Source organism: Helicoverpa armigera, chromosome 1 (assembly GCF_030705265.1).
Source record: "Helicoverpa armigera isolate CAAS_96S chromosome 1, ASM3070526v1, whole genome shotgun sequence".
NCBI lineage: Eukaryota > Metazoa > Arthropoda > Insecta > Lepidoptera > Noctuidae > Helicoverpa > Helicoverpa armigera.
The window spans coordinates 15,632,675-15,655,650 of NC_087120.1; the positions used below are offsets into that span (position 1 = coordinate 15,632,675).

Here is a 22,976-nt window from a genome sequence, read left to right on the forward strand (position 1 = left end):
TTTTAAATACAATGAACATAAATACATGGCACGATAACAACTGAACGTCCAAGCGAATGTAATCCACATTGATATTACGACTCTATAATTGAGATTTTAATCTATGATAAAAGTTACTAGAAGTGGTGCGGTCAAAGTGCATACAAAAAGCGTTGACTTGAAGTGAAGTGAACGAGTCGATAGAGTTGGATGGAAGGTCGGGCGAGAGGAGAGTACGAAGACTGCCGAGTGGCAATGCCTAACTAACCGTAACTTTAAGATCAGTAGCAACTGACTCGTAGGCCTGGGTCGCGTCCTCAAAAACTTTCACAATAAAAAATTATAAACATTATGACAATTTAATTGACAAAATTTTATGAAGTTTCATTAAACTTTCGTTATATTTGAGATATGTACACTGGCATTGTAGGAAGCCGTAACTCTGCTTGTTAGTGAGACAATATTATATTTGTCGCCTAGGGCGAAATTTCTAAGAAATGGTTATGTTTTTAAATTAAATGTTATTTACTTTACTTTTAATATTTCCAATCGAAAATCCTTTTTTCTGATATGTCACACAACACCCTGTCTGCGAAGCTACGTTCAGGTCCAAGATGTGAAAATTTTGTTCCCTCTTCTATGTTAATATTAAATTCAGTCGATTTATGATCGTGTACACTGTTCTACTAATGTGGTTGTCATGGCAACAGGAGAATGAATTCCTATCGCAATGTTATATCCGGTAATTATCGTCGGACGGATACTAACTAAACAAATATAAATACATTTTATACAGTAAATGAATTATAAATTAAATTACTTTTATACACAACAAATTGTCGTAAAACATTAGAATTATACATATGAAATGAAGATAATTATATATTATGAAACAATAGTTGTCTAAAAATTAAATAAACACTTAAATGACTATGGTGTAGTGCGTAACGTATGGAATGTTTAAACAATAAATAGTTGTACAGGATGTTTAGCTATCAGTGCATTTGACTATGGAAATTATTCAGTGTAATGAATTGATTATGGAAACATTATTGGCCTCGCACTGTTCATCGTTACAGATGTGTGGGTGTAGTAGGCATACTAACACTTTTTGCGTTTTTGAATGTTGTTTTTTGCAAAAATGAGACGGTATCATCAAATTGATTGCAATTAGATATTGGTTATTGCAGTAGCTTCACAGGAGTTGTTATATGCGGAGGCCATTTATGTGGTGACGATGTGGTATCAAATGATTAATTGTCGATGTTAATGAATTTAGTTGTTGTAAAATTTTGTCACCCTGAGTGAAGCAAAATACCGTCTTCAAGATGTCATCTGATTTGATGGGATATAACTGTTAGACTAACGATGGAGAACAGTGTATGATGACATATTTCTGACTCGAGCCAAAAGTTTTATGCGTTTTTCGTGACTATTTAATTGTGCGTTAATTCCGCTCTGCCATCTTTTACTTGTACGTATGTTTACATTATATTTGTGCACTGAAAACTAATAGAACATAGCTTAACATTAACTTGAATTAATTAATAATATCGCGACCCTTTCGACTATGTGCGGCCAGTGCCTATTGTGCAGACTGCGAAATTTAATAAATATGCTTAAATTAACTATAATACGAAATTGGGACTAGGGCACACTACAATTTGGTTAAGTTATAGGTAGGGAATACGGCCTTTGGCAAAGTTGACAACCAATAAACTTAGCTGGTAGATGAAATAAATAATGCTGAATCGGTAAACTATTTACAAAGGGGAACTAGAAGGCACAGTAGTGGAAAATCATCGGGAGATACATACAAATACTCCAATAAATAGTATAAATAGTAGGTAAGTAATTTATTACGACGCGAAGTAACAGATAGTATCACGAATAGAGAGTATACGAAAGCGTTTAAACAATATTGGGATTAAAAAGCGTGAGTGCCCGGGCGGCCGGGCGATGTGGAGATCCCTGACGAATTTACGAATAACACCAATAATAAACAACACCGATACTAGAAACGATAGTAATATAAAGTTTACTCATGTAGAATATTACGGTTATGTTAACTTACGTAAACTGAACTTAACCCGTCAGAAGAGATCAGATTGCAGCGCGTGCGTGGTGTCGAGTGCCGGCGACCGGTCCGGCTGTGCCTACAATCTGACCGATTCTGTTCATACATAGCTACACTAATTTTGCCTTAATATTAGAATGTAAGATTTATACTGTGCAGTATTATATCATAGTAATCCGACATCGGATCGAATATAGCGTTGAACCAGATAGACCGAGAGTCACATAGGAATAGTCATAGAGCGTCTACGAAGTGAATGGTTCGGACACAATCTTATACTATTAGCGAAGTGGACAATCCGACAGCGACATATTCCACATACATTAAATTATCATTCATACAATTATCAATAGGAATGGACAATTTTTAAATCGAGGATTCATTGACGTCAATTTCGTTACATCAATAATAGCTTAATTTTACAATACTTTTTTTTTTACAATCGACAAAATTCACATGTGTCGTGGTAAAGCAGATTGTGAAGCGCACGTCGGGCGTCGGCTTAAAATACCTCAAGCCGAGGCGAGTAATCGCCGCTAGGATACATTGTTCGTCCGTGGCTGTTTTTAGCCGAGATTTGGGTGGAACGAAGCGCACACACCGACATGCGGATGCAATCGATAGATTGTTAGCGTTTACTCGGCGGACAGAACGACATTGTGGCTCGGTTTGCGATTCATATCGAGCTCGGCAGATGGTGCAGCGGCAGATGCGCACACAATGTGAGTGACCGACACATGCTACGTAGTCGCGCCGTGTCAACACGACGGCAACACCACAACCGAACCGCGTACCGTGTTAGATCCGACTCGATGATACAACCTGACCCGGTTTAACTACCTCCACTTACACCGCAACGATTAAAATTTCTCCAAATGTTAAAAATGTTCGGTAATAAATGTTACTTTGATACAAAAAATTTGTACAGAATAGAAACTATTTGATAGCGCGGGTGAGTATTAATTTGGAAAATATATTTACAGTGAGAATGTAAGTTAATGATCGAATGATTGACTGAAACTATATCGATAGAGATAATTCGATTGTTTGTATAATGCTGCCGTGTGGACAAGACGACGCCGTCGGGTTATCGTGAGGCATACAATGAGGGTGGGTATGTGAGAACGATCGTAGGGTTAAAAGAAGCTGTTTGCCTGTTTAAGGCGCCAGCATTTTCGACAGTTCCTCATCCTGCAGACAGCCCTTAAGGAACTCGTCCTGCGTCAGTTGGCCGTCGTTATTCTCATCCATCTTAGCGAAGATGTTCTTAGCGCGCTCCTCAGCAGAGTCCGCCGGCCGGTTACTAGAGCATGCTCGAGCATGTCATAAATAGCCTGAAACGGGCGGAAAAACACAATATGTACACTCTAAAAGCAGTCACATGCAGTCCCGAAAAAAATAAATAAACATGTTCTCGGAGCACATTCGGCAAATGTTTCATAAAAGAACATTCAGAAAACGTAGTGGTGTTTTGTTCTAAACAGACAAACCCGCATAAAGCATAAGTCCGTTGGTTATAATATTTTGGTAGATAAGTGCGGTGCACAAAGCTGCGCTTATCCCACGAGTTCAGTGTGTTGTGACGTCACGTACGCGCCACTTCACTGCAAACATATGTCCCGCTTTTCATTTGTTTTTCCCCGACCGGACTTAATCGGTAATTAAGTATGCTAAACCCAGCTTATTTGTACTGCTCCCAAATAACTAGTAAGTGAATTAAGTTTCACGCCACTTTCACTTGCTTCCAGGAATTAGCGTTCCAAACGCGCTTACAGTTTTAATTGAATCACTACTTGATTAAACAGAACTCTTAATAAACAAACCCGGCGAGGTTTAAAGAAGTGTTTGAAGTACTCTGGTCAATAATTCCGCAGTAAGAGGCGAGCTTTTAACTAGCAATCAGAATCTCAATAGGGAAATCTCCTAGCGGTTTTGAAAAGTCACTCCATCGATGGTTGGTTAGGCGGATATATTTATATAGGAGATTCTATTTATTTTCGATCGGCTTAAAGTCCCGAGGATGGCCTCTTTGGACTGGCATAATAAAAACAGACTGAAGTTATTTGAACCCTCATACAGAAATCAAAAGGGGCAGCAGAAAGAGTCATTTGAGCAAACCACTCGCGATTTATTTCCAATAGCCACTTATGTTTGTCAGGCACAATAAATAAATTATGATCATTAGCAATCAAGTCACAAACGTAAAATTGTATGTGGTGATTTCAATGTTAATATCTTGGAGGCCTCGCCATTAACTACTAGAATTTTGAACTTATTTAAGTCTTTCAATTTAGTGAATTTATTTTATGAACCAACGAGAATAACGGCTTCTTCTTCTACTTGTCTCGATAATATATTTACCGATTCCGATGAATCAAATAATAATTTAGTCTTCAACGCCCTCACGTCTGACCACTGTGGCCAAAAAGTGAGTTTTCCCATGATTATCCATACGAGTCCACTAAAAATTGAATGCAGGCCCCATTCAGCTAGTCGTTGTAACAGATTTAAATGTAATGTAGCTAAAAAAATTAATCCCAAAATTATTAACAACGAGGATCCTAATGCCATCTATGGATCACTTTTCAGTATTGTTCAGAATGAATTTGATTCTACATTTAAAACTAAAACTTTGGAAATTAAAAGTACCTCGGCTAACTTTAATCAATGGGCCACGACAGGTATTTATAAAAGTAGAGCGAGGCTGTATGAGCTATATGAAATAAAAACGTATCAATTTGATGATGCGTTTGTTAGTTATGTTAAGCAATATTCAAAATTATTCAAAAAGGTTTGTAATATGGCAAAATCTAAATTCATAAGCGATACAATTAAAAAGTCTAATAATAAAGTTAAAACTACATGGAAAATAATAAATAACGAAACTGGTAAATCGGTCAGTCATGAAAAGAAGTTTGAAATCCTAGTCGATAACAAACTTGTTAGTCATGCGGACGACGTAGCAAAAGCCTTTAACGAGTTCTTTGCCGATATACCCATAGCTACAACTCGCTCCTTAAATTCTTCTTCGACTGATGCTGAGAAGCTTTTGCGTAGTAGTGTACCCAAGTGTGACTTCTTGTTCAAGTTTAAGCATGTAACGCCGCATGACGTCATCAATGTCTTCAAAACTCTTAAGTCAAAAAACACCGGTGATTACTGGGGTATTTCCACTAAACTTTTAAGTAATATCATTGACATTGTTGCTCCCTATCTAGCTGTTACATTCAATAAATGCGTTGATGCGGGTGTATTTCCGGACCTCATGAAACAAAGTAAAGTCGTTCCCTTGTTTAAATCAGGAACCAAGTCGGATATTGGTAACTTTAGACCAATTTCAATTCTACCTGCGTTTAGTAAAATATTTGAAAAGTTAATACTCAAGCAGTTGCTCAGTTATTTTAATGTAAATTGCCTCCTCCATAGCGAACAATATGGCTTTACTAGAGGTCGTTCGACTACTGATGCTGGTGTTGCTCTTTTAAAACATATTTTTAATGCATGGGAAAACTCTCAAAACGCAATTGGAGTCTTTTGCGACCTCTCCAAAGCATTTGATTGCGTTCAACATGACACACTTTTACGCAAGTTACGTTATTACGGCGTTCAAAACGGAGCTTTAAACGTCATAGAATCATATTTAAATCATAGATTGCAATGCGTAGACATCAACGGTGTCAAATCTTCAGGCCTACCAGTTCAATTAGGCGTGCCGCAGGGTTCTATTCTAGGTCCTTTCTTATTCTTAGTGTATATAAATGATTTACCATTCCATTTAAAAAATATATGTGATGTAGTATTATTTGCAGATGATACATCTCTCATTTTCAAAGTTGATAGGAATAGGCAGCAGTTTGATGACGTGAACAATGCACTCTCCTTAGTTACGCACTGGTTTACAGCAAATAATTTAGTTCTTAATGCAAAAAAAACCAAATGTGTTAAGTTCACTTTGCCTAATGTAAAACACTTAGGACCTAAGATAATCCTAAATAATGAAGTTCTTGAAACTGTGAAGTCGACAGTGTTTCTGGGAATAACAGTTGATGCAAAGCTACAGTGGGGCTCACATATATCTAGCCTCGCGGGTAGACTTAGTTCTGCTGCCTACGCCGTCAGAAAAGTAAGACAATTCACTGACGTAGACACAGCTCGACTAGTCTATTTTAGTTATTTTCATTGCGTTATGTCCTACGGTATTCTACTGTGGGGCAAAGCTGCAGATATAGAAAACATTTTCGTATTACAGAAACGAGCTGTTCGTGCAATATATAAGTTAAGTAGCAAGCATTCCTTAAGGGAACTTTTAAAGAAATAGGTATCCTTACTGTGGCATCGCAATTCATCCTTGCTAACATATTATACATTAGGCAGAATATTCATCACTACACCAAGAAAAGTGATGTCCACAGTATCAACACTAGGAACAAGCATAAACTGTGCGTACCCATTCACAGGCTTCACAAGGTACATGGAACATTTATGGGGCTTGGTATTCGATTTTATAATAAACTTCCTCAGTCGTTTTTAGAATTGCCTTTTGATAAATTTAAAGTGCAGGTCAAATCTATTCTGTCGAAGAAAGCTTATTATACAGTTAATGACTACATAAACGATAAAAATAGTTGGTCCTCATGTTAAACACTGGACAGCTTCAAAAGTTATCATTATGAGTTGATGTGATTTATATTATTTTATACGTGACATTTTTATTTTATGTATACTGACTAATTACCATCATCGTTCTGTTTTTACGATGAGTTGTTCCTTAATTTTGTAAATGGTCTACTAGCGACTGCGAATCTATTAGTATTAACTGTTTTCTTGTCGTGTAGCTGCAAGTCGTCATGCTCCCTTTGACGGTATTGCTTGCGGTAGCGTCGGTGGTCGGGTTGCCTCCCTCCCTCAAAAATGTGCGAGGGGGGCGATGGCTGATCCTCGCGTTATGCTCGTGAACGGGTGCTGCTTGTGGTACCAGGTCGTCTTGCTGACTACATATTTGTACACCCGTAATATACCTAATGTATATGATTTTGGTTTGAACGGTAGTCCTAGTTCACCGTTTTCATTGTTTATGTTGTTATTTTATTTTTTTTTAATTTTTCATAAAAACTGTTTGACATGTCGGTGGGTGCACCCTAAACTATATCTATCTTCACTGAATGGAGGCTTTATATTTTTTATATTTTTCACTCTTTTTTTAATAGATTTCTTTTGTAACTGCTTGAGTAATAGGTATGTAAGGTGTGTACTAGCCAACATGATTAACTATTTGAATTGATTTTATATACAAATTTATGTACACAATGTTGTATAGTGATATTTAAATATTTGTATACGGTTCTTCAAACCATACAGACAGAATTGTGTTGCTGGGGAGTTTGTTCCACCACTTCTTCTTCCCAGCAAAAACACATAGGAAGTGGTGAAGGGCGGGCGTTTTGGGGGCTGTCTTTTGTATTGACGTTCGAAAAGTGCTGATTTTCAGCCTACTTTGAATAAATGACTTTTGATTTTGATTTTGATTTTTGATTTTAGCTGATAAAACAACTGACTCTTCCATCAGCGGGGTCACGCTAACTGCATATCAAAATTGAATGACAACACTTTTCCAAAGGAACGCAACCCCTGTAGTATGAACTTGTAAAACGGAATAATAAAATGCTTGAATACGTAATAAAGCAAGGGTTACTAATGACTAAGTAGACAACGGAATTGTATGAAAAACCACAGGTTAAAAAAATGGAAGCTACGTCACAGTACGTAGAGCTAAATAATATAATAAAGGTACGTCATACCCACGACGCAGACAGATCGAACTTTATGAGATATTTACAAGTATTGTGAGAATCAACGGCTTTCCTAGCCTGTAATCAATACAAATTATTATAGAGGAACGTTCGTTTGTACTTTGCTTGGAAATGATCAAGCTTTCATGGCTGAATAAAATAAATTGCTCAATTATGGGACAAAGGAATTTAATTGTATAGACTTGTTATCTATAGAGTTATAGGTAATGTACAAATACTCAGAGACATTTGCGCAAGATGGCGCCGGGTGAGAATAGTGTCAATCAGAATGCATCTATCAATATTGAATCAGTGCATTAAGCTGATAATCGTACGTGTGATCTCGTGTCGCAAGCGCTCAAAGCGATATTGTGTTTGGCAGGACGTGTGACGTACATTACCAGTTGTAAAGCTATGTACAGACGTTATCGTTCTCAGTACGCGTCGTTGGTTACGCGTACACAGCGCTCAATAGTTCAGTGCCTACAATCTGCATGTAAAATCTGAGCACATGTGCTGAATCTCCCCTCGTGGAGCTTTCGATTCGAAACGTGTCTAGGCGTAACGTCTACGCGTACATTGAAACATCCAGTGTGTACGTAGCTTAATGTCGAGTGTGAATGTGCCACACCTAAGGCCGTTAACTGAGTTAGTGATCTGCCGTCTGGCCTGTGATTCCGATAACATATTTATGTGGAAGCTCTCTCGGACTCTCATTGCCGAGCGCTCTTCAAAATGTTTCCGTAAAACCGTACCGTCCAATTGACACGAACGGATAAAACTTGCGACTACATTCGGAGATACGAGTACACGTCTCGGAAATAGACCTTTATCTTTCTCAGAGTTACAAAGATTTTATCTCAGGCTGTTACCTACCCTACCTACCCTTTGTTATAGACCGGTCGGCACGAACGCGTTATGTGAAAGCCAAAATTGGGCAGCTATTAAATAAGCTGATTCTGATTATGATATGCTTGAAGCTTAATTTAAATTGCAGTGAATTTCAATTCTCTACTATCTGGAAATAATATTTCTAGTTATAGAAGAGTAGGGATTAAACCTGTATCGAAAATCAGGCATACTGAAATTCACATCAGGCTAGCAAACTCCCAATTATAACGAATTAGATAGCTATTATTAACGGGAAATATCAATTAAAATTGTATACTTTACTAAAATAAACCTTAACAGCTTTTCGTTTATCATTTTTGCACAATCTAGTTTTAATTTAAAATCCAGTTTGCGGAGCGGATATTAATTGAAATATTTTACCAGCTAAAACAATAAGTTGGTTCAAATTAACTACTTCGTATTTATTTAACTGTTATGAGTGCTGAAATAATTAAGCTAGAATTTCGTTGACCTAAAAAAACTTCGTAGTTATATACACCGCGCTGTAATTTAAAAATAACGTCGTATTTTCACTTATTTACGGTCATTAGCTTATCAACTCTTAAATCAATAAACGGCGAAGAGTAATGAAGTTTTTTAAGTCGATGGAGGTTAACTGCATTTAAAATAAATCACCCTTCTAACGTCGCCGATGTCAGCGAGTAAGCCACCTGTGTACCTACTTATCATTTGACACAAATAGTTAGGACGAAATGTATGTAGTAATACCTAACTACTCCAACAAAAACAATGAAATTTTAAATCCACAAATTTGACAGAGACAAAGGTGTATGATGGAGCACTGTTCCATTTCAATATTGTTGTGAGTGCTCTGCCAAATCTGATGCACGAATGATCGAACGAGTACTTACCGAGAATTATTTAAAAGCTTTTCGCTCAAAAACGAGTACAATCATTATTGTAAAATATGTTCACCTGAGACTAAACAAAACCTCTTCCGAGATAAAAATATAGATGCTGCTAAACATACGTTAAGCCGTTGTTATGAATCATCCGTATTATGCTCCGAGAACATGGCTGCAAGTTTTTTTAAGATCACATTGCAATGTCCTTCGGTATCGATGTTGTTAATTATCACCCCGGGTCGCAAATAGCGTCGTGTATTTTTATTTGGGATGGGTCGGGTATAATTAACGTGCAGCAAGTGGTTGCGGCGACGGAAGGGCATCGCTCCGTATTGATCGCGGTGTAGTTGAGAACAAACCTGCACGATTTTCGTCATCTCCTGGATGTCAATGACACCGTTGCCATCGACATCGTACATGCGGAATGCCCACTTGAGCTTCTCCTCGGGCGTCCCGCTCGACGTCACGTGGATGGCCTGCAGAAACTCCTACAACAAATTCAACGATACACAACGCGAGTCGGAGCCATCACAAACAAGATCACGGTAGCTCTCTTGTTTACATCTCACATTGCATCTTAAAGTTAACTATTGCAGGTGCCAAACAATATATTCATTTGGTCAGTCGCAATGGATCGAGACAGTTGGACTTAGCGCAAGCCAGTCGCATTGCTCAGTTTAACGCCAGGATAATTTCAATGAAAATTACAGCAAGCATTATTGTGTGACACACGTACACGCCAGCAGTCTTAAAACTAGCTAAGATGTTACCTTGAAGTCGATATATCCGTTCTTGTCCATGTCGAATGTGCGGAAGACGTGGTCGCAGAACTCGACGGCGTTCCCGGACGGGAAGAACATCTTGTACATATCGACGAACTTGGCGGGCGTCAATCTGCCGTTGGGGCAGTCTTGCTGCACGGACAATAAAAGGAACTATGTGTCAAGTCGGAAGAGCTAATCAAACCTGAATATTTATGTATAAATTCTGACAAAAACTAAATTTAAATTCAAAAAGTTTTAAGTAAACGGTAGATGTGAATGACCCAATCATCAAGACCCGTCAACCTATTCGACTGAACAGCTGTCTCAAGTAAATTGTCGCATAACTTTCTTTAAACTTCTATCGAAATATTCGTGTTATTTCTGTCAGAAATCACAAATACACCATGTTTGGTTCTAGACGGCAATATGCAGATGTGCATGGAACCGCTGGCCTAGACTAAACATTGCATGCGGGGCCGGACGTGGTCGCCACAATCGTGTAGGTTGGTGCTAATGCAAATTTGTCAATCCAGAAATGTTTGCGTGTTTGCTCAAGTTAAGTGAAGGGGTGTACGCGGCAGGCTTAGACACTGGCAAGTTATTATTGTGTGGCTTTGTTGTTATAATTAAGTATTACGAGCAAGTTGGCAAAAGCTATCATATTCTGACTCCTTAAGGAATCGTTTCTTTGTTTATAGACGATGTGATCATTGATCGGAGCAAAAAGTACGAAAGAAAGCCATAACACCTCTAACAGACAATTATAAACCAGGCCTACATTTAATATTAATAACTATTTAACGGAAAAAGCTAGAACGAGTGCGAGTTTGCATTTATTTAAAATTTAATTACTCTGAGGCCTTAGTATCCACAAATTGGTATCGCTGGGACTGGAGCCAAGATTGCTCTTATCTACATCAAAAGCTTATGAGAAAATAATCATCCGAGCCTTTATACTGCATTTTACTTGAAAAATTACATCGTTAAGGCAACCCTAGGTTCATGTACGATTATATAAGTTATATTTTTTAATACGTGTCATAAAATATTGCAGGTCTTGTTCAGCGTCAGCCGTTTATACTAGCTACCTACAATCCTACATAAGTCAGCTTAGGTATTATTCCGAGGCCTTTGTTCGAAACAGCGAAAGAAGAAATTAATTGCATATTGTTTTCAGTTACAATAGAAAACGTAAAATAGAACCAGTCGTTAAAGGAGAATTATTAAAATTCATATCACGATTTCTGACATAGGTATCATCCCCTCATTAGTAAGTTGAAGAAGTTTTATTACAATAAGTTATTCAATAAATTCAGTGTTAAAGTTTATCGTATTTCCAATGAAATATTTTATCAAATAATAACAGGGAATGAACAATATTGCAAGTTTCTAACGAGGGAAATTTACAAGATAACTGGGCTTAGTTGCGATTTCTCGAAGTTACGATTCCGATTAGCTGAACATTTGCATTTTATGACAAGGCTATGGAAACTAGAAAATTATTTATTTGCTGTTAAATATTTTACTGTATAATTTTTAGTTAGTCGTCTATCAACAGTTAGAAAAAAAAACACGGTTAAAATAAAGACAGCATGAATGAAATATGACGTCATCGCGCCAACGCTGCGAGCGTCGACAGTTCCAAAAACAAAATGTCATGCGGCGTGACAACGTTAGACAACCCGCCTACCCGTCGAAAAGCGTTAATTTTCCTTACGTTAGAACCATTTATTTGTTTTCTTTTTATTTTATGAAGATAATAAGATGCATTTCAAGTCCAGCCTCGTAGTCAAAAACTCAATTGAGAGAGACAATGTCCTTAGGGATTTGTAATACCTCACTGCCAAATGCAATCAGGCATAGTGCACAATGTAAAATGGCGAGCCTGGACGAGTTTCCCAATTCGATAAGTTTGGACTATTTTTAGATTTCTCGTCGGGGAATTTCGTCAGAGTTTCCCATGTTAATGGGAAATCGCTGTAGAAGTTGGGACTGGAATAGTAATAGATATAAGTATAAAGTGACTTACCTTGAATCCCTTGTACCATTCCTTAATGGTGGTCTCATCGTAGGACGTATGGGTTTTTAGAAAATCCATGTCCTCTTTCGTCAGCTTGTCTTTGCTAACGAAGCAACCCATGGTGAATGCTAGAACAAAGAGAAAACAATATTTGTAAATCATATTCTGGTTTACTGGATCTTGAATTATAATGATCTGAAGAAAAGTCTAGAAACCGCCGAGCGATTGAAGTATAGAGCTAAAAATAGAACAATAATGAATCTTAAAAATCAACGGTAACCCAGATTCGCGATTAGATACTGAAAACTAATACGGCTGACATTCCCAAAGTTTCTTGTAGGCCAGTTGGCTGGCCTGTACAAAGCGCTCAGATACCATTACAGTATTGTTCAAAGCCTCCCACTAATATTAATTTTCGCGATAAGAAAGTTTAGTCCGCCGGCAGTCTAGACAACGCCAGCGATACGCTAAACTCGTGTAGGTACCTACTGTTTTATCTATGTGTGTTGGGATCAGCCTCAACTGTAATTAAGGTGTACATTTTAATACAGAAATATGCTTGCTTATATTACAAGACCTGCATTCGTTCGCAAATACAGGAAAATAACGTTGGTTTCGTAATATAAAATGCCGTTTACCACATTACAACCAGATCGTAAACCCATTAAAAACTCAATTTCAATTTAAATTAAACAGCTTCACAAACAGAGAGTTAATAATTTTTCATTTTAATTATCTGTAAAGATATAATTATTCTGTGAATGTAGTTTCATACGCATACAAAACGGAGTTCATTAGCCGCGGGCTGAAAATATCTATGGAATTGTCAATACTATGAAAGAATAACACCAGTGGGGTAACTAATTGTTGGATATCCCCAACAATTTGTAATACCTCGACAAACGTTGCATTAATAAATCGATAAATAGTGGGAGGCTTGACAGGGAAATTGCGGACAGTATGCAACAATTAACCGTTATACTCTATAATCTCTGTAATAAAAGACGTAGATGTTATGATTAAAAAAGTAAAATCTGAAAATAGAAATATTGTTTACGTTGTGAAAGGGCGTACGGTAAAGAATATGCCTAACGTCCTCAAGAAATTAAATACTCGCGTCCACAGCACGGTAATAGGCAGGAGGGGTACGCCAACAAGCAATTTGCAACGTAACAAAATTGTCAAGCCGACTATGGTCGACGGTATCTATTAACAAGTTAATTTCAGTCTAGACGTGGTTCACTGTTCGTTATTCGGCCACGGTTATTGCATCAGTGAGTAAAGGCTGGTATTTTTTCGTGACAGCCGAGAGCCTAGGGCGTGGAAATGTCATGGACACCATGATAAAGATAAAAGTGGCGTGTAGTCTGCCGTCGCGCATCGGGGAACCTCCCAATATTTGGATAGATAGTCAATAGTGGAAGTGCAGACCAGATTTATGTCTTAAAATCCATTGTGTAGATGAATATTTGACTACAAAAGGCGTGAATACTAACATGAGCACAGAAAGGGCTGAAAAACAGCCAACAAAGTCAACGAAAGGCGGGATTGAAAGCTTTTTCGAAAATTAATAAAGCAATCCGTCTGGTACAGTCGGTACGGTGTAAAAAACCTTTGTTTAAACATCGCATACGCCGACAGGTGCTTTCAATAAAAGCTCCGTAAGAACAATGGGCTTCAACGCTTCCGTGCTGTACACGAATTATAATAAAAAAGCAAGCGCCTGACTTAGATGCTGGTATAAGCGCCAGTAGCTCTGAACTTATAATATTTTCATTTGTGTGGCTCGGCACGACGGAAAATAATAACTGCCACATTATTTCTGCACTCGGGAGCTGTTCTAAGTTATTTGTTTGTTTCTTACATGCTTAGTAACATGGTTTTTACTGTGTCAGATGATGCACGAGAAGCAATCAAGCAGCTTAGGAGCGTTCGAACATAAATCAAAGCAGTTTGGATGAGCTGAAGGCGGAAACACTAGATTGCTTGAAACTTAGAGTTATAAATTAGATTCTGACAAAGCGAGGTTGTAGTTAACTATTCCGAAACGTGGTATATTTAAGCTCCTAAGCTGCTGTGCAAAGTACTCAGTATTCCTGCACAGGGCACAAGTACTTCTTTGAAGTCTTGCAAGGAGAAAGCGCTATTCTGAATGCGAGTGGCAGACATGAGAGCTGGGATTTAAATGTTTTGATTATAGCTGTAGTAGCGTATACTATAAATCCTCTAAGCAGTTTTATCGAAAATATCACGGCACCCTAAAGAAGACCGAACGACGGGTATCGTTAATTTAATGGAGGTAACTTTCAGTCGGCTTCGAAGGGAAATTCGATAAAATAAACCCGGGGCAGGGGCGTTCACTAAAATGCAGAGTCACCGCTCAAATCCATCATGTACCTACATGTTATTTAGACATCGGCGCGCACCTGTCATGGTGTAGCTGAACCAAATAGGTTGCAGCCAGCTTAGGGTAAGCGCCCCGCCTTAATTGGATAATTTCTAATTAGTACTATCGATTTCTGATTACAGAACCGAATTAATATCGAAAGTGTAGACCCTAGAATCGAATAGGTTATGTTATAATGTAATTTCAGAAGTCTTCTCTTCGAATTTCGACTCATTATATTCTCGACTGAAAAACCATCCTATTATTAAACTTTGGCATTTTCCGGGTCTTATAAAATTTTGAAACTTTCATTTAGAAAATTCTGCAACGTCTTTCTAAAACGAGATTAAATAACTTATCCGGGAAGCTAAAGAGCATTTTAAATGAAGTGCAGATTAATTGCTGAAACTGTTTAACAATCCTTGCCTTTGTATCCGTAGTTGTACAACAATGTATAATGTAGAATACATTCAGTAGATACAGCTGACACTACCAGTAGCTGGGGTATTGAGCGGCTGTCCGTACCTACACCGAATTTACCAACTTGTGCTTCCACTAAAGTACTAAACGTAGCAACAAATGACTATGTATTTTCAACCTTAACTGGAACATAATTAATTTTGAATGTAGACAAAGTAGATGTGATTTTGTTCGCCTAACCTAGATAATAGTATTATTTTGTTAGTCGCCGGTGACGCTCACACGGCGGCCCTAAGCTCGGACAACTATGAATATAACGACGAAACTTTTACTTGTGAAAGCCAGCATCAAATTAGAACAGTACCCGCTAGACCAGTGGCTATTGTTGCTCAAATTGCTGGCGATTCTAACTAAATCGATTTAGTAAATACTGTTTCAGATCCCGAATAAATAATACTGAGTGTACTGTACCGTGCATTTCTTATAGCGTACGCCATAGCCCCACGGCAAAGAGTTACGTCATAAAAACCCATACCTACGTGAATTGCTATTTTGAGATGTTTCTAAACGCTATGGAAAAAATAGCTTAAGTGATTTACGCTCACTCTGCAGTCGATACACGAAAATAGTTTTACGATAATCCAAAAGGCGAGATCACTTGTGTTTCATTGAATGTCGTTTTGGCGTAGCAATTGGACGTGCCGACGCATAACACATTGGATATTTCGGCATAGCACATAGGTACATATGACGGTCTTGACAATGAGACGGCGCGTGGTCACGAACTGTGCCGTGTCCTGTTGACTCCTTCGGTCAAATTTTTTCGCAACCATTGAATACATTTTCAAAACCGAGGTCAATTATGCGGAGAAAAGATATGAAGACATAAACAAACTCTTAGATCACTAGTGAAGCCAAGAATTCATTATTAAACTGTTGTAAATTTCTTGTATCAGAGCGCAGAAGTTTATCTTAGATGCGGGCGTATAATTATTACCGCGGCTCAGCTGCGAAACGTGATAAAGCGCATAATTACGAATTCACAAACTTGCGGAGAACTGAAACTACGTAACCTGCGTCAGAAATACTATGTATTGGAACTTGAAACGTTATTATACGTAATTAAGAGACGTCCAACATGACGAGTTGCGGCAAACTGATCGATATGCATCAGCTAATATTGATCATACTCGCACAAAATTGGAATCATCCGTTCATGAATTAGAGCGGAGTTATGTCGGCATCGATATGTTCTCGTCAGCGATGACGACAACACAATGAAGACTCGTTTGCAACTGCATACCTACTGTCTATTTCACGTACCTACATTGAGTTGCAAAAATAGCGGACCACGTGAACAAAATCATCAATTCATTTATGATTTGTTCCAAAACCATTTATGTTAATTCCCTTATTTTTAAAACGTGACGCACAAATAATGCATTCATGTGGATGCGTAAATAATCCAGCGTAAATGCAGATAACATTATAATCCACTGGCCTGTAAAAGTAATGGCTACAATTTACATGCAATGGCTTCTATTACCGTATAGCTGTGACAGTAATTTTATATTTGTAGGCGAAGAAAGAAATGTATGTATAAACGTTGGACGAATATGATGTGACCGTAACCCGGTGGAGGCGCGTCGATAACTGCAACCACTAGAGTGAAGGACGGTGGAAACTGTTAATTTAGCACGGTCAAGGCAAGCGCTCAAGCTTCATCGAGATAAATACGTTAGAGCTTTTGTGGCGCCAAGAATTGTGGCGAAACCTCGCGCCGCACTCTCGTCTCCAAGCGGCACAGCTGACGACTAGTACATTCCTTTATATTTACCAGAGTATTCAGCGGGCGTTTTAATATTCCTCGCAATGTCACAAAGCTTTTTATTCGAATTAGCGGCTTTTAAAACGTTCCATTAATATGACTGTGATTGATATACCTTTCCAAATTAGCAAGACAATCAAGGCGCTTACGTCATCACATCATTATACTTAACGTAGACGTATTAGGCACACATTTGGATGTGAAGTGTTTACCAAGTGTACAACAATAGTGTAGTTTGCAATCGGCGCATGTGTTAAGGAAAGGTTGCAGCGGCAGTGGCGTCTGCTATTAGAAGGATGCTTAATGCAAACGGCCGGTATGCCGGTCACGTTGGCGCGGCCGTGCGGCGTTTCACAATTTCATGAATGCCTGGCTGCCGCCTGACATTATTACCGCAATTAAGTGACCATTACAACCTCACGAAGACACTGTATAATAATAAAACTGGCAGTTAAAAATATCAAAACATCTCTGAGAACATCGCTTTACACTCTGTAGCAGTTGTGAGCTGGGCGAGTGGCACGCCACAAGGGTACGCGTAATGAAGCCAATATAAAGTCCGACAAGCAAAGGCTTGCCATGCCACAACACTCATAAATTATTAAAATAAAAACATTCCGCCTTACGTGCTATTTCACACGAGGCCTTGAATTATTAGACGAGCGTTGAAGAAAGCCGCAAAATTAAGATTGGCCTTCCTGTGGAACAAGTTGAGTTTTATTTAACGCGGTGAAGTTTCTAGAGAGGGAGGTATCCTATTGTAGGAGTCTTTATCGTAAAGGTTCTTTTATTCTGTGCGCTGGGGCTGCACGGGGGAATATCTCGTTATAGTGAAATGATACGAGGTTGTGTTTGTTCGTGCGGCGCTGGGAAGACGTGTGAAGTCTCGGTGCACTCGGCTGGGCTGCCGTCACAGTGCTGCCTAAATTATATAAAGCATTCAGGGCGCGCCGCACGGACGAACATATACTTATTGTTATTCTATTCGTCCTTTGACTCTTGTGCACCACACTCAAGCTCCGTTCTTTGAGGACCTCAAGATTTAATCTCATGAGAGAGGTACGCGGTAGCTAAAGTGAGTAGGAAAAATATACCTGCTAGGTAAACTATTACGAAAATTATTTCGAAATGTTAAATACCGCGTCGTAAAGTGCCATATCAAGGCTTGGTTTAATAGCGAAAAATAATCATAGGCGAACGAAGGCAACAGCTCGTGTTATTAATACGGAGAAGTTTATAAATTGGCCATTTAATATTTCGTTTGTTATAAAAGCTGAACTAGAAGTTGGTCATGTTAAATTAGAGACCGCGAAGTGATGAAATAATACAAAAGTCGAGGAAATAGCGCCGCGCTGGCCGAACCCAACGCTAGTTAGTCGAGTGTTTGTTTGCTCTTGAATTTAAACGTTTTGCCGAACGAAATACCTTGCTTTTCTAAGTATAAACCAAAACAGAACACAAAATGTACTAATTAAGCTTAATCTGCCAATTAGGAACAACCAATTACGTCCGTTCTGATTCTTATGAAAACACTTAGAGATTTATTACATTGATAACAAATAACAATATGTCGTAGTTCTTTTATTAGCGGACGGAAAAATAAGCTGAAAATTTCCATTTACATAAATTATGATATTTACCGCAGCAGTAGATAAAACCAGCAACTCACGCGGCACAATATAATTAGTTAACAGGCATGCGTAACACCGAGCGTCTAGCGACACTATAAAAAGCAAAGAAATCAACTTTACACGAATAGAACTCGAGTTAACTTGATCAAAACAAGTGACAAGCGAGATTTAAATAGCGTTTTAGGAGGAAACGTTCTAGATTCAAGAAGTGACATTTGGTTAGCCAAGAAACAAAGGAAAAAAGAGGGTCTTCCGCAGAGTGGTCAAAGCTAGTGATACAATAGTTGTCAGACGTACGGCCGCTCGGAAATGTAGAGGCTTTCACGGCGGCATAATAGAGCGGGCGCGTGTGAAAACTAACACGCCGGTATAGATAAAAGGCAATTTTCTGTTTGTATGTGAGCGCTGGTGTCATGTCGGTTCGCCTAATTGAGGTTGAAAGTTATACGATCATGGTTCCGCAGCGTAACAGTCAGCAGTTTCTGAGTTCCCGGCACGTAGGCAAGGAAAGGGGTGACTGGGTGACCCGGCGCGGCGGGACTACAAAGCCCGGCTGCAAAAACATAGATGAAAGAGCTCGCGTAATGAGCGGCCTTGTATAATTGATGCCATAGAACTATACCGCCTTGTTCCCGCACTAACTTTGCTCAATTCTTAAACCTATCTATTATTTTAAAGTTACAGCAATATAATTCGATATTTGCATAACTTATGTAAATTGTATGCATCGACATCTGCCAACTCGATCATTCTGAGCGTAGTCATGCCTACTATTGTAAGCGACAGACTTGTACATAATGCATTATCTATTCGATCAAACACGGAGCGAACATACAATAGAAGCCATGGCGATGTAGAACACTGGCTGTGAGCTTTAAAAACTATTATCACCTTTATTATAAGCAGGTAACTACGTTAACACATGCAAAGTCATAAGCTCACAAATATAAACTACATTTGCATGCATAAATTAAGTGAGCATTAATTTTATTCAGCACTTCATTTAATACGGCAGTTAACCATTTCACAACAAACCAACTCGGACAGTCAAAGTTTACACAGCGCAAACTCCTGAAATAACGGGTATATTAAGCGCGCTAAATTTAAATTGTCAGTGTGTGATAAGTTAATTATTTGAGAGGAAGCGGCGGCGGGAGTCGAATGTGTGAAGTCGGTTCAGCGCGACTTGTCATTCAAACTAAGCGGAGAAAGCCGCCCTCATACTTACTATTAATCAGGAAATGCACTTTGCAACTAATTACTGCTAAGTGATGGCACGCCTCCAACGCACGCCAATATGTTTACAATAAAGATATTAGCCAGATATTACCTTAGTTAGGTATCTACCGCAAAAATGATTTATTTATTTATTTATCAAAACAAGAGACCGTCCTTTATTTCACCGTTCAATACATAAGTCTATGTATAAAATGTTATCCGACATAAACTTTAGTTGTATGAATAGTTTTGCTTTGATTTCCCCAGAGCGTTCGAAGATTGCTGGAAATGTTATTTCTCTTGTTTGTGTTAAAGTCTTTTGTATGGACAAATTCATTCTAGCGACGACGTCTTTGTTGATTTGGCAACAAGTGTACGTTACAAACGAGTGCTTTCATTTCGTCTCTCTTACAATCCATGTTATCTAATCTAAACAAGAAGATTTAAGATTGTTATATTTCCATTTTGTAACTGAATATTGAAGCGACGCGGCTAACTATCTTAATTACGTTTCAATTAACTGTTAGTAAAATGTAATATTGTTTCGACGTACCGATGAATAACCACACTATGAAGTTATTACAATTTTAATCAAAACTCCAATGTGTTGTATGATTGTTTAACATTCTATTCACGGATGAAGTCGGTTAAAAAATATTTCAACTCACAATAAAATTCCGTCGGGAATATAGTGCACTGAAAATTACTTTAGCATGAAATCACGTTGCGGCCTGTTTTTTATTGGATCACTCGATAATCCTCTTTTGAAATTTGGACATTGGCAAATAAATTGAAACCTTTGCGGAATATTAACAAATAAAAAGTTTCGGGAAATATAAACGAATGGCCAACATTCAATAGGATTAATTAAAAACTACAAAATAAATTCATACATTCAATGAATGGTATTCAATTAAACAAAAAATAAAAATATGCTATACAAAAGTAAACTTAAAAAACTGAAATAAAATAAAATCAGCACTACAAATTAAATACAACACTTGCACTGAATTAACATAATAAAAAATAAATATATTCTAAGTGACTAAGGTAAGCGACGACACTTAGGCGATCTGACCTGCGGAGATGTATCGCGACCGTGAGCAGCGGAGCCGAGAGGGTGCAATGTCTATCAGCGCCGGGACTCCGAATGCGTATGGCTGCAACACTGGACACTTGTGGCGCGGACCAACTGAGAGGAGGCGCCGAGGCTAGGGGGTGCGCGCGCAGCGTCATCCCGCGAGCCCCGGGTGCAGTCCCGCCTCCCAGTTCCTAGAACTCCTGTGTACCGATGCAATCCTGATCCCACCTCCATTTAATTATTTTGTACCGCAACTATTTCTCATATCAAACAGCAACATTTCGGACTCTTCGATAGAAATGTACGAATTCATCGAATTCGGATTTGGTTTTGATATGCGATTTTACCCGAGATACCGCTCAAATTAAGTGCCTGGTATTGAACAAAGGTTTTCTGGAATACCTTTGTTTCAAATACCGTGTACCTATATTTATCTAATGTAATCGGTTTACGTTTCTAGTTTATGCATGAGTTGCATTTTAGGACGAAATGCGCGCTCGACCCTTTAACAAAAGCGCCCAAATCCTGGTTCGTCGACGGACAATAGTTTTAGTTAAAGCTGTAGGTGGAATTACAAGCTTAGTTCCTATATTGCCACCGACGGTACCGTTAACGTAATGCATTTGGTATAAATCCTCTCCAAATATAGCTCCCAACTTGCAAATCAAATAGAAAACCGAAATACGTACCTGAATAATCTATTTCTCGCTACAGTACTGAGAGACGAATTTAATAATTATTAATTAATGCAATTTCGACAAACGAAGTTTCTGCAACTTGAAAATGCAAAGTACTTGCTTTGGCCGAACTCGGTTGAAGAAAACTGACCGTATCTTGCTAATTAAACCTGAAATATAACTTTCAAATCATAAGAACTGTTTACCAAGTACTTAACGTTGAGAAAGTGTATTTTCACGTGCGCACACACACACACACACATGTCAAATTTCTTCAGAAACCGCAACGAAACTAATTTAATTAATAAACAGAATCATAACTCTGACCCTCTCACTTATAGAACTACTCGAAGAAACACACAAGACTGCAAATGCGTAAAGAGAGCTAAGTAATCGAATCCGAAAATTTATATTCCGAGCGTTTCCAAATCGAGTATTTTATACAATAACGGGCAGCACGAAGGACAATGCCAACAGATCTTCACATACAAATGAATCCTGATAACCTGCCAATGTCACACAGTTGCTAACAACATACGAAATACTTCAACGTATTATCAGTAGTTCGTAAAACACTGCAAAAGGAGCAGAGTACAGAATCACAAAGGGACATAACTAAAATGCGTGGCTTATTGGAGAACAGAAGACAAATAAAGTCCTTAACGCTTGAAATGCCGTGTGAATCGGAGTTGGCGATAGCTATGGGCTAACAAAAGGAGTCCAATCACAGTTGTAAAGCTGAGTCGGCGCTACCGGCCCGGTACGTTTCCCTATCTAAGACGACAACTGGCGCATACATCCGACATTCGTTGGAATGCAGCTTGAGATATTTTATAGGCAGTTTCTAACTATCGACGGCGAACTTTATCTTTGTACTGCGCGGCAAATATTCTCCTGGTCTATAGTAACGATTAATTTCATAACATAAAACAAAATTGGATTAAAAAAGTGATAGCTAAAAATTAACGGTGCAGAAAATTTCAGCAGTATTCCAAACGATATTCAATCAACTGTTTGCAATGCGATCATATTAGTTTAGTGGACCAAATAAATTCAATGAATTATTTTAACAAATTGAAAATGTAATTTATATTTCGCAATCGGAAAACATTTTTAAATGCTGTTAGTTTGTTACATATTTTTGTAAATGCCAACAAAATCTAGTGCAATTATTTGCTAGGATTAATTGCTCAAATAGGAAACTGATCATGGTAATTAGCTAGTGCCTACGCACGTTGAGAATGCTCGGGTAGGTAATACCTACCTTGGACATCGTGGCTCGGTACAAACCTGCAGCCCAATCGGAATCTGCATTCGATCAGAGCAGGGCATGCGTCTAATTAGTAATC

General features: G+C 38.3%; 2 protein-coding genes across 4 annotated transcripts in view; both read right to left on the reverse strand.

Annotated features, from left to right (window-relative positions):
- Window positions 1-22,976, reverse strand: part of LOC135117304 (neurocalcin homolog) — a 108,699-nt gene that overhangs the window by 8,988 nt on the left and 76,735 nt on the right. The window lies entirely within an intron of this gene.
- LOC135117305 (neuronal calcium sensor 2-like) lies at window positions 1,242-21,018 on the reverse strand. Its single transcript, XM_064036248.1, is given in 6 exon segments — window positions 1,242-3,372; window positions 3,375-3,390; window positions 9,962-10,090; window positions 10,373-10,516; window positions 12,396-12,514; window positions 20,948-21,018. Coding segments are annotated over 5 exon segments (558 nt in total). The 5' UTR covers window positions 12,507-12,514; window positions 20,948-21,018; the 3' UTR covers window positions 1,242-3,214.